This window comes from Elaeis guineensis, chromosome 13 (genome assembly GCF_000442705.2).
Source record: "Elaeis guineensis isolate ETL-2024a chromosome 13, EG11, whole genome shotgun sequence".
Lineage (NCBI taxonomy): Eukaryota > Viridiplantae > Streptophyta > Magnoliopsida > Arecales > Arecaceae > Elaeis > Elaeis guineensis.
Window position 1 is genome coordinate 71,969,487 of NC_026005.2, and position 14,214 is coordinate 71,983,700.

Here is a 14,214-nt window from a genome sequence, read left to right on the forward strand (position 1 = left end):
AAATTCCCCAAGCCACTACTCCATGAATGTGCAAGAACTTAGTAAAAATTAATAAAAAGAAGGTTATATTAGAAAATACTCCTGATTTATCAATATCTCTTGAGAAACATGGTGCAGTGACACTAGTGATGGAAATATGCCAACCAATCGGATGCTAATTAGCATGATTTATCACTAATCTACCAAACGGTAACTCCTCTAAACCCCAGGCGAAGAATAAGCAGCTGTGGACAGCCCAAACTTGGCATTGCTATCGTCAATGAGAGTTTGTTGTTGTCACACTTTCTCACCCGGTTTTAACACTTACTGCTGTGCATGCACAGCAATCCCCGTCGTAAGTCTGGGTAAAATGCTCCTACGATATCTGGAAACACTGATTCACATAAATCTGAAATGTTCCAAATGTTCACAGGACCGTCCAAAGCATCCAACATAAAACAGAAGCATGAGCTGGCGCCAGCATTGTGTCCCTATCCTGGTTGAAACTAGAAACAAATTCTACCAGAGGGGAAGAAACTCAGAGATATATCACTGCAACATAGAGCAAGTTGGCTGGCCACCACAAGAAAAACCTTAAAAATGATATCTAGAACAAATATTCAGAGCGCACACATGCCTCTGCATATTAAGATCAAGGTAACCCATGATTAATTCCCTGTTCAGATTTCCATAACATTAATCAAAGCAAATAAAAGCAAAAAAATAACAGATGTATGTATGACCTAGCTTATTCAACACTGATTACACAGATAACGCCCTCTTATAAACTGCACCCTCAAGATTTAATGACGGAAAATGTCAATCATCCACGCTTGTTGGCATAGTCATCAGGCTGGTTATTATCATCCTCAAAGTTGTCATCCAACAAGTCATCCTGACTTCCATTCTCGTCAGCAGCATCAGCACTGCTCTTGTTGCTGCTATGTTGGTCGCCACTGCTGCCATAGCCCATCGTACTGCTCCCACCATAGCTGCCAATGCCGCCATAACCACCTGCGCCACCACCGCTGACATAGTTATCACCAGAGGCACCACTGACATGGTTGTCACTGCCACCGCCACCGCCACCACCAGCAACACCGTAGCTCCCACCACCACTGCTACCACCATAACCACCAGTATTTCCATCATAGCCACCACCGTAACCACCACCCCCACTGCTGTAGTTATCTCCACTGTAATTATTGCCACCACCGCCATAACCACCGGCCCCACCATAGCCACTAGCACCCCACCATATCCCCCTCCAGCACCATAGCCACCACCTCCACCGTAGCCACCTGCACCACCATAGCCACCACCACCATAGCCACTGCCACCATAACCACCACCACCGCCACCATAACCACCACGAAATCCTGTCCTGTCTGTAGCATAGTTGACTCTTACAATCCGGCCATGAAGATCCTGATACAGCAAAAAAGATAATCACAGTCATGTTAGAAGATGAAACACTAGATTTCAGATACAAAATCCATACTGACCAAAAAATCATGACATTTGCTCATGTAATAATGCATGTCTAACAATTGTCTGACATCTCTGATCCAATCAAGATAATCAATGATAGTGAATTTTTCATATAGCCAGTATTCAGAAATACCCTTATATGGTAAAATGATGACCCTGTTCATGCTAAAAGAAGAGCCACTATATTTTTGATACAACATGCATACCAGGCAAAGCTACCACTTACCACATAATTTCATATAAAAAATACATGCTTGCTAATTGTTTTGCATCTTCCATTCCAATCTGGAAAATTGCAAACAGTGCATCATACAGAGAAAAATAATGAACTCAATAAATTGTCAATATTTATAAATATCCTACAGGTAACCACCATATATGTGCACAGATGACATTTTTTTATCCTGTTGACTTTACCTCGCATGGAAGTCATCCATGCATAGCATGTGAGTTTCAAGCCCGTGAAGCAAAATGGCCACTGAATACAGTCTTGACAAACTAACCACGGCCTATGCAAAACAAAACAAATTCACATGCTATGCACATATAATTATCCCCAGGCATAATGCATGTGTCAAGTTGAAGACTAGAATTTTTCAGCACTTTCACAGTGTCTCAGAACATGAAAAACCAGCTGCCTTGGTAAAGCAAAAGTTCACCAATATCCAGCATGCAGAATACTGTTTGGCTTTAAAATCCAGCTTTGATCATCTTTCTTTCCCCAATGTAAAACCAACTGAGAGCAATCCAGTCATGAGGCATGCCCTTCTCGGTATGAACTACAAACACCAATTCCAAACAGAAGAGCAGAGCCTTCCAATAACCATACCATCGACAACCCATAAACACCTATTTTATTAGTTACCCTCCAGTATTCCCTTTTGGTATTGTGGACAAAATAGGCTCCAGTATCCAATGACTACACCTGTAATAACATCATGAATAGGCCTGTGTTTGTTCCATTTGTTGAAATCTTTCTTCCAAAATATCCAGCATTATTTCTTTGAATCGGCTCAAATAAGGCTTCATTATCTCTCTCTCTCTCTCTCTCTACATATATATATATATATATATATATATATATATATATCATTTTATGTGTTTAAAATAAATAGCAGTAGCAGTTCTGCAGGATCACAAACTTGAAGGACATTAAAAAGCTTAAATACAGCAATGGAGATCCTATCTTAAGAGCTAAGACTGTGCTCCACTCTGTAATATTATCACGTTTGAGGTGAAGCAACTAAGTGAGAAATACACAGCGATTGAAATCCCAACATAAGGCTGCCAGATGTTATTTATGAAGAATCAACAAAGTGACAAATGAAATGGAGATCCTAATGTACACCGCATGCTAAAATATTGTCATGTTTAAGATGAAGCAGCTAATCTACAGCAATAGAGACGTCATGCAAACAACATAAATCACCATATTTCCCATCAAATAAATTTTATGGGATGGATCGATATAATCCAGCAAAATGTTTTCAAAGGTCCACAGACAATCAACCAAATCTTCTAATGATCTAAGAATACAACCGATCCTGAAAAATGACATAGAATTTTCTAAATCATTTGCTTTTAATTTTTCCACATTCACAATGTTTTACCTCTTACCATTTACCAACCCTGAAATAGCACTTCATAGATCTCATCCAAATTAAACCCAAACCTTCAAATTTTAAGAAAAAATGCCATAAATATTTTAGTTTAAGTATGAGGAGAACATGCCCCAAACAGAAATTACAAACTTGTTACACGGGTCAGTTAGATGGTTGACATCTAACACAAATTATTAAAGATAAATGACAGACAGCGGTGTTTAATCAAAGTAAACTTGAATGCAACATTTTAAGAAGTTGGCATCACCTAAATTAAAGGGAACTATGGGCATACCAAAAACTAAATCAACTGAATTGTCTGAACTCCCATTTGTAAACATCATCAACGTATCTTCAAGTTCCATTTATTTTTTTATTTTTCTTATTTTTTCTGTTGTAAAACATAAGCAAATCAATCTTTTTCGTTATTGCAAATAAAATAACTAGCAGATTTAGATAGAATTGATGATGCAACATACAAACGATGCAGGTCCCCATGGAAGAGTAAAACTAGGGAGGTGGAGATGCACCAAGCAGAGAGCTTAGCTGTGAAGAAGGAAAATGGGAATAAAATGGCACATGAAGTTAATCCAAAATGAGTACACTAATGGATGATTACACAACATCAATAGCAAGTGAAAATTATTTGGAGGTGCACATGTAGCATATGCGCTATTAGCCCAATATTCCATGTACAACATAAAGAGTTGGAATTTAGAAAAGTGAATCAAAAAACTCTTAGATTATAGTAGAAAGTAGGCACTCAAAATAATTACCTCTATCAAAAGACTCGCCTCTTAATAGAATTTAGTAATAAACCATACATAAGAAGCAGAACAAGAAGAACTTATTGTTTGTTTATATCATATATTATAATATTCAACCTTCTCTCACATATCCTATTTAAGCCTACAAATAAATCACATACATATCAAATGATATTATAATATCTTGTACTGCTTAACACATTTTGCCAGAACAATAATAGATATCTACCAAGAGCTTGCATGAACTATAAAATTCAGACACACATAGGCACTTAATATTCCACTGATTTAAAAATAAATAAATAAATAAATCCAATTATTCTTCATGTCCAGCCCTCTACTTCACTCTCCAGTAACCTCAGAGAGAAATGCAACTTAACTGATTGAGAATATGAATCCATTTTTAGTGACATCAAAGTTTCCTTGCAGGTTGTTTTATGTGATTATGAAAAAGCATTGCTAGAACTGAAACATAGTCATAATTCTAAGTTCTGATTAATATGCTAGAAACTATCAAAATATAAGTACCTTTCCATCCAGTCCAGTCATGGCGGCAGAGGCTTCCTCACCAGATGTAAAAGTTACAAAACCAAATCCTCTGGACCTACCAGTCTCTCGATCCATAATTACTCTAGCTGAAGAAAGCAACCTATCAGTTAGTTCATTAGCCAACAAGCAAATTGTTAGCACATAACAGGTATCATTTACCTTCCACAACTTCACCATAGCTGGTGAATGCTTCTCTAAGACTCTGATCATCCGTGCCATATGAGAGTCCTGGAGGGCGAGCATAAAAGATATTAACAATTAGATAAATGAAATTGATGACTCATGAAGAAAGAATTGCCAGGAGTTCATGACAAACCTCCAACAAAGAGTTTTGAGGATGACATGCATCGTATTGCCTGATACACTGAAGGATTGGAAGTTATAGCTTTCTTAAAGAGATTTCCAATTTTATTGGTCAAAGCCATTGTTCAGAACCTGAAGCAAAAGAACTGTCAGGGTGCACAAAGAATAAATAATTGAATATAAACCTTGAGCACTCTATTTTTTTGCAATGAACCAAGTTCACGATGATAGTGCTTTGACATTCAACTAAACTGATCATGCCAAAGCAAACAAGGTTTATCTTTAGACGTTAATAAAGTCCAATCATGGAATGGACAGGTTGAACAGACTACAGTACCATATAGAAGAACAGGACTAGCGACATAAGCACATGTAAGCATGCCATAAGAAGATGATAGATCAAACAAAACAAAAAAAATACAAATATTGCAGAACCACCCAAAAAAATAAGGTCCTTGAACTGAGTGAACAAGCCAACAAATGCCTAATCATCATAGTTTTACCAACTGCCCTGACACAGTATGTATTGGCAATTACCAATGTTTACTGCAATCTAGAACACCATCATCAGAAGTTACTGAACAACTTTTATGCATACATGGAGCCTTGAAACAACGGCGGATAGTTAGCTGGCTCACATGCACAGCAACTAATACTAAGTAAATGAAAGAATTCTAGAAATTCAGAAACAATTGAGCAAACCAGCCAAATATAAGTAGAAAAATTTCGGGCAGAAAAAGGAAAAAAGATGCTGCACAATGGATCGTTTACAAATAGTGCCACAGGCATTTCGGGATGTTCTTCTTTTTGACTTTTTTGGCTGTGTTCGTACTCGCAATGTGTAAGTGCTCTGTCTTACCAAAAAAAAACAGAAACTACATAAAGCCTTGCCTTCCCTACATTCCAACAACGTAAAAACTGTCCATTCTTCTATTAAACTATTCAAGATCCCTCAAAAACAATCCTCTACAATGCAATTTTAAATCCACAAGTGCATCCGATCAATATCACACTTTTGATAATGAATAGAAAAATGCAAGTCTTCGTGGTCAAATTGTGTATTTATTGCAATCGAAGACTACTCATGAATTTCTATCAATCAAATAAACCCTAGGGAACTAAAAGCAGCATCGTTTAAGAGGAGTAAAGAGGACTCAGCACTCCAGAATCCTCAGTCATCAAATTTTACCAACTCTAGAACAGCAATAGCACGTCAAACCAAAGCTCACCTTCTCAGCATAGCTAGCAATATACTGAGATAATGGAAAAAAGAAGCATTCGCATTTACATGCACAGAATCAGAGATCCCAATATATAGATTACACAGAAAATAAAACACACAAATAAAAGCTAGGAACACAAACAAATCGATCACTGGAGGAGTGTTTCAAAAACCCAAAAAAAAAAAAATCAATAGAATAATCTTCCAAAGATTCGCTAAAAAAAATTGTAGAAAAAGAAAAGCGGTGATGAAGATCGTTCGAATGAGAAAGTCTATAAAAAGAGAACGCTTTCCAGGGGAAACGAAAAAGAGAGTTAGGGCTTCAAGCGATACCTCGGTGGAGGCCCCTTCCGACTGCTTCCCCTCTGACGACTCGGCTTAAAACCCTTCTCCGGGGTTTGGTCCGAGGGTTTTAGAAGTCACGGTCCCGGGGGTTTTATTAGGGTTTTGATGGAATCCTGGCCGCCCGTCTTGTATAAATGGTTCGTGGCCGTTTGATGGAGGAAATTGGAGCCGTCGATGGGGGAACTTCGAAGATATTTTTGTTGGCTTTTGTTTCGTGATCCTGGGGAACAAAATCGTTGGCCTATTCCTGGAACAGAATATTAAGGCCGATGGATTAGCCCAGAGCTACGGGCCGGTCCGGCCCAACCCATCTTGACCTGTCTGTAAATGAGTCGGGATAGGCTGGCCATTTAACTGACAGAATGAAAAAAATCTCAATTCGATCCAATCCACTATGAACCGCAGATTAAACAGATCAATCCATTAAAATTAAAAAAAAAATTATAAACAATAATAATAAAAATTATTGATATTATATTTTATTGTGCAAAAATATATAGAAAGAAGTCAAAAATTAAATTCAGATACTTTCCAAACTCCAGTTCAGAAAAATAACCGTGATTTAAATTGCAAGTTACAAAAAGTCAAAACTTATTTCACTGTCGAGAGCAGAAGCTGCTGTTCCCCTTTTCTCTGATTTTATTGCAAGTAAGGAATCCAAAAGTATTAATGCTGAAAGAGAAAAATTCTTAAATGTCTTAGCAAAACAGCGTCGGCATTGATTTTGAGGTTTGAAAATAGTTGTACGAGGAAACTTAGATTTCTTCCGATACTCATCTGATGGCAATCCATACAGCTTGAAAATCTTATGCAATTATTCTATCTAAGAGTGGTTCAGCCATAAAGGATTAGATGAGGACGAAACTTGCTGCAACGAACGGGAGAAAAAATATTTTAATGATAAATAAATAAATATTTTTTTATCACTCCTATCCAACTACAAAGGGACAATATACTAATACTATTTTTGGTTGCAGAAGGTATTGGACCAAAGGGAATAACAATCGAACAGAACAGAAAATAAAAAAGAAAAAAAACGTAAAGGGGATTTGGGTTTGGAGAAGGGATAAGGGTAAGGGGACAAGGGAAAGGGATTTGGGTTTGGGCCCTTTGGGATTGGGGGTGATTAATTTTGATATATATATATAAAGAGGTGGGTCAGTTCATTCTGATCCATTTCGATCCGTTAATCCAAACAAAGCGGGCCATTTGATCCGCTTCTAAATGGATTGCTAAAATATGAACCTAATCTGTCTCATTTATATAGCAGGATGGGTCAATTCGATGGATCCAATCCAAATGACAGCTCCAGATAAGCCATGCTTACTTAATTTTAAATTCTAATGCAACTTTTGATGAACCATAAAATAATATAATGATGATGGTGATAACAATGATAGTAATAATAGTACCAATGATAATAATAATAATTTAGTCCTACTTTCTACTGCTTGATGCTTCGTCTTTGCTGAAGGTTGGCCTCGGTCTTGGTCTTCAATTACTTCATTTTGGATGGGTTGGTTAGATGTTTGAGGTTGGATGGTTGTTTTGATGGTTGACCTTCCGTCCGGCAGCTACTAGATTTGTAGTTGCTCTCGGAGTTTGCAAAGATAGCATATAATTGATTTTTCTAAGTTCGATTTGTTTGGTTGGATTCCCTCTTTTATGACTATTTTAAGTTGGGAAGAGAAGTGTCAATTGGAGAATTTGTTAAGGCTTCAAAATGTGCGTACATGTACGTGGGAATCTATGCATGTATATATGTATATGCATATGTATGTATATGTATATGTAAATACATACATATGCAAACACCCAATCCAGAAACATTTCAGGGTTGGAGTAGGTTCCATCTTGTACTTCAAGTGGGGCTGAATGAGCAGGGGAAGAAATCTGAACAACAGCCCAAATTATGGATTAAGCCCAGGATAATTGAGAGCTGAACCTATTCAAGATAATCTTTTGGACCAGGCTGATTTTGAGACAAGCCATATCAAGGACAGCTCAACACATATGGAGGCCTAAAATTAAATATTAAAATAAAATATTTTTTTATTAAAATTTATATAAATTTTTTATTAAATTTTTTTTTAAATTTTTTAAGATGTAAAATTTCTAATTAAATTTTTATAATCAAGTTCTTTTAATATTTTTTTTAATTAATAATATAGCTAATTCATTTAATCTTTCTTAAGATATTATTGATCTTAAGTAAGATTTTATTAATTTTAATTTTAAAAAATTTCTTTCTATCGAAACAACACTTACTGAAATTGTTAACATTATTCTAAAAGCAATATATGTATTTGAAAAAGAGTCGAGTCTTCTTATATAATTGAGTATGTCCATTAGATTGTTATTTTTCACTTCTATAATTTTTTTTAGAACTTTTAACTTTTAAAATAAATCTAAACCATCAATATCAAAATAGTTATTATATTTTAAAGAACATTCAAGATTAAGACAATATTCTTTCAAACTATCATTATCTAATGACTTTAATTTTTTACCGCTAAATAGAAAATCAAAAATATTTTTATATATCTTAAATTTTAAATTAAATAAAAAATATAAAGATTTAAATAATAGTATCTGATTGTTGAATGCTGATTGCAAATGAGATGACTAATCAACTAATTATCTTATATAGAAGTGCAGAAAATATGAGTTAGAACCTTGAAAAGTGCTACTAAGGAGCATAGTAAAAAGAATAAAAAAAATTAAGAAATAAATATTATAAATTAAAAAAATTAATTTTATAGAAAAAAATATAACCGTTGTGCTTGATAAAAAGTTAAAAGTAAATATCTGTTGATTGATTGGGAATTGATACTTAACTAGGGAAATGAGAGAATATATCGGCATTGTTAAAATGGAAGTATTAACCACCGTAGATGTATCTTTATTTCTTCCAATGCACCATCCATCATGTGTATCACGATTCAGGAAAGGCTCAAAAAAAATGATGGTGGACCATTGAAGCCATTGCCTCCCCCGGGGGCCGTGCAGAGACTCAAAGCCTTTCCTTGTTGCTAGAAGCTTGGAACCCTATTGGAGATGCCCCTCAAGGCCTCCGCTGCTACCAGATGAGTCTGCATTCTCTCCATCGACGGCAGCGCCGTCGGCCTCCTTGCTAGTGTCCCCCTCGCCCACCTCGAGACCTCCCTCTGCAAACTCTCCGATGACCCCACCATCCAGATTGCCGACTTCTTCGACCTCACTGTCAAATCCAGTGCCGCCAATGTCCTCACCACCATGCTTTTCACCTATAGCCCCGATGGGCACCTGTTCTTCCCCATCGATAACGCTCTCCGCGGCTCTGCCTCCTCACCAAGAACAACTCCCGTCTTGCCATCTCTAATGAAAAGGATCTTCTTTGTAAGATCTTCCGACAATCGGACGGTGGCAACTGCCAAACATTTTTCTGACAGATCTTCGGCAGCACTACGTTCATCTTCTCCAAGCATTCCTCTGGGTAGCACCGTTCGTCTTCTCGTAGGTGGACACGATGGAGACGGATGGCTACTAGTGGGGGGCCTGGGGGCTAGGGGTGGATCTTCAATGAAATACTTGAGGAAGCCAAATATAAAATAATTTTATAAAATAAAAACAAGTCATACTAGTATAATGACATACCTCTATTATGGTGTTCCTCAATGTTCTTTTAAATCTTTGAATTCATCAATGATAGAATCCGAATCAAAAAGTTCAGCAATTTTTCTTTCAATATGGACAACTAAATTATCGGTAAGAAACTCATCTTCTATCTTATTACAGAGTCTTGTTTTCACCAACTTCGTTGCTGAAAATGCTCATTCCATAGTAGCAGTAGACACTGGAAGAGTTAATACAAGATGCATCAATCGATCAAGCAAATAGTATATCTTTGATTTTTCTATTGCTACCAATGCTTTACAAAGATAAGATATTTTAGAAAGAGACTTCAAATTTAGATCATGAGGTGCATCACGAATAAAATGTTGAAGTTGAAATTTGAAATTGATCTTCTCTTGCTCAGTGAAGTTCATAAGATAGTATTTCTCTGCAAGCTTGCAAATATTATCAATATTGAATGCTTTATATCCATTCTTAGGAATCAAAGATGAGCCAAGAGATAAGAGCTCTATTGTCTTCTCATTAAATCGATAATACAACTCCTACAATTGTTTGTTTATTGCAATAAAAAAAATGTCCACTCGATAATGATGCTCGATGGTAACTTTATCTTGTTGGTGATAAGCTTGACCCCGATATACTATGTAAGGAGCACGAAAATCAGAAATATCAATAAGATGCTACTGACAGAACAACTTGATATTCTCAAGTAAAATATCCCATCGATCTTCTCTTAATTGTTGAATTAGACTTTTTATTATTACAACATATTGCATAGCATTTACAATCTCCTGAGATTGTTGTTGTAGAGCATCACAAAGAAGATTAGTAATTCCTATCATCTCTTTTACAAAAAGTAAAATGAAGATAAATTCAAATGAATTCATTATATTGTAAGCAGTATCAGCATCTCCACATTGAGGGTAAGTGGCTTCATTTTTAATAATGCTTTGAAGAACAGAAGAAATTGTACCAAACATTGCAATTAAACTGCACATAAAATTAATATAAGAACTCCAATGAGTATCACCAGCTCATTTCAATGTGGTTCTTTGGTTTATTCCTCTATCAGTCTCTAATTCATCAAATTCTAATAAATATGTAATTTCTTCAAGTTTAGCAACTTCTAATTCATCAAGTTGTTTACTTGAGTTACAAATGAGATTTATTAAGAATGTTAAATTTGAAAAGAATTGATGAATTGGGATAATCTCTATAGAAGCAACAACTAGTGCAAGTTCTAACCTGTAAAATATTATAATAATATATTAATAAAATATATTAACAAATTAAAATCTAAAAATAAAATTTAGCAAAATTTTTTACTTGTGAGCAAAGCAATGCACCTAATATGCATAAGGACATTCCTTTCGAATTAATGCTTGCAATTTATTAAATTCTCCATGCATGTTACTAGTATCATCGTATCCTTGACCACGCATATTTTGAATGTTAAGACAGTATCGAGAAAGGTTATTGCACAATTTTTTTTTTAAGAATTGCTCTTGAAGTATCTTTAACATGCACTAAATCAAAGTATCGTTCTCTTATCAAACCATCTTTATCAACAAACCTCAAAATAATAGCCAATTGCTCTCTTTTCGACTCATCACGTGCTTCATCAATAATAATGCAAAATTTGGACTCACCAATCTCCTTACAAATATAATTTCGAACTTTACTTGCAAGGATATGTAGGAGCTCCTTTTAAATTTTTGGAGAAATCCATTGAGAATTATATGGAGCATTTTGCAAGATAACTTTTGCTACATCATCATTATATGATGCTAATAACTTTATCATCTCAAGAAAATTTTCATAATTTTTGGAACTTGAGGACTCATCATGTCCTCTAAATGCACAACCTTGATAAGATAATCAACGAATTGTATCAATGGAGGCTTTAAGTCTCAATCTATTTTTTTGTTTCTCCTCTGAAGATTGTACATTTATAAGATTATGAATATGTTATGATCGATTCAATAAAGTATCACAATAATTTACTACATTATTATATGATGAACAAGGATTGTCTCCAACATGATTAAGAAATGCACAATTCTGATTTTTTTTCAATTACGAAATTCTTTTACAGTAAACACATTTGCTCCAGGACGGCCACTTGATGGCTTGCCAAAGAGATAACATGGAAAATAATATGTAGCATCCTTTGCAACAGAGTATTCCAACCATGGGAACAAATTAAATCATACATCAAAAAATCTATGAGGATATTTTTCATGACCAGAATGAGGATAACTTTGAAGACGAATTTGATATGCTCCCATTTTCAAATATTTTCTTCTTATTTCATCTCTTTGGTTTATTGAAAATTTATAAATTTGTCGGCGTAACCCTAGGTCATGTTCTATATCATTATCATTATTTTCTTCAATATCAATTCTTCGATTCTTAAAAGGATTCTCCTCAAACTCAAGAATACTTTTAGTCGTTTGAATTGATGCCAAAAGTACATTTTCATTGTCAACCTTTCTCTTAAAAAAAAAATCAATAATTTTTTTCTTAACCATGATGAATTGATACTTGAGAAATTTCTACATTAATTAGTTACAACAAATTAGACATCTATGTAAAGTAAAAGAAAATAATATAATAATTATTCAAGAAAAAAAGATTAATTAAATTTAGAACATTCTTATTCACCTAAATTGAACAATTCAAACAATATTTAAATTGTAACAATTAAATTCACCCATAAATAATAAAATCTTAATTCATCCAAAAAAATTAGATTCTTCCTAAAAAATTTATAATACAGAACAAACTCATAAATAAAAGCTCATATTGAGTCCACACAATTGCACAAAGTAAATAGATTTCTATCAAAGTAAATCAATATCGAAAAGTAGAGAACAATAAACTAAAAAAAATCTTTGTTGGCTTGTTGCTGAAAATTGATGCTGTAGACGATAAAGAAAATCCCTGGCTGCTGCTATCTCTTGTCCTCTTCTCTTGTTTTGATCAAAAACCATGAAAGTGCTTTCTCAACAAATCTGCTCTTTTTACTTTGGATAGGATTTTTTCTCTTTTATGGGGTTCATCCTCTTTTTAAAGCCCCCATAGGGCTGTAGGTCCCTCTGCCTTTGGTCCTCTCAGGCTCTGCCTCTTAGCCTTCTCAATTTATAATATATTATATTTTATTATAAGTCATCAGATCAATACTTGGTAGTCTCTTTTTTTTCTCTAATGGTCCTTGTTTAATTATCCACTTTTCTAACTTAGTGGAGATTAGTGGAGATTCTGGAGAAGTTTTGGGGAAGGGGCATCCTACTCATGGTATAATATATATATATATATATATATTATATATATATATATATATATATATATATATATATATAACTTTTGAAAAAATTTTGGGGAGGCCATGGCCCCTCCTGTCTTTAAAAAGGTCCACCTTTGCTGGGGCCTAAAACAAAGACTTTGATGATCTTACCCTTCAACCAGCCCTGAGCCAAGTTTACATACTTTGCACGTTGTCAAGTCCATCCTAAGTCCGAATCTAGTTGGCTTCAACTTTCAGAAGTTAGAAATGCTCCTCCACTTCTTCTTCTCGTCCTCTTTTTTTTGTTTCTTTTTCTTTCTTTTATTCAAAAAGGAAAGGCCTCTCAAAAGTGAAATTTTTAGTTAGACCAGATCGAGAGATGGTAGACCAGTCCAACCGCAAACTAACACATATAAATGTATGTATATTGCACGTTTTTTTCTTCTTTTTGTCTGTCTTGGTACATGTTGGTTCATTGTTGAACTGATCAACCGCTGGACTGGTGGATCTAATCCAATCAATAATTTCTCATCATGAAGTGCCTCTCATTATATAGTCAAACAACATCATGTTCAAAGCATACACTCATGTGTTGCTTAATACCTCTTGAATTTGTTTATTTCAAAAAACAGATACTTCTTGAATTTGATCAGCTCATTCTTTCTCTGTCCTAGAACGAGCCCTTTGATGCCATAGGAGTCTATGGAACTGATTTACATTCACATAGATTGGTAAATGGATGGTCAGTTTCACCAGAAAAAGATGTTTGGTCAAGTGGTCATGACTTGCTACTTGGTACAAAATTTACAAAGTTGTATGGAGTCCCATCCTGAATTTTTTTTATTTACAATTTTGTTATTTCTTTCATTTGACTCATTGCAAAGCATCACTTTTTTACACCTATCACTTTATGTTTCGTTAAATACATTAAAAAAGAAAGAAAAAGACATCTTAACGTAGGAGACTCCACTTATCACGACGACATCTCAACATAGGAGACTCCACTTATTACGACGCCTAAGAAGGGTCAAATATATAAAGTTTTGTCCTCGTGTA

General features: G+C 34.9%; 1 protein-coding gene across 1 annotated transcript; it reads right to left on the reverse strand.

Annotated features, from left to right (window-relative positions):
* Positions 1-625: 625 nt before the first annotated feature.
* Positions 626-6,379, reverse strand: LOC105056093 (uncharacterized). The gene is given in 6 exon segments (XM_073247620.1): positions 626-1,231; positions 1,234-1,407; positions 4,367-4,473; positions 4,547-4,615; positions 4,704-4,822; positions 6,246-6,379. Coding segments are annotated over 5 exon segments (888 nt in total). The 5' UTR covers positions 4,813-4,822; positions 6,246-6,379; the 3' UTR covers positions 626-802.
* Positions 6,380-14,214: the final 7,835 nt, after the last annotated feature.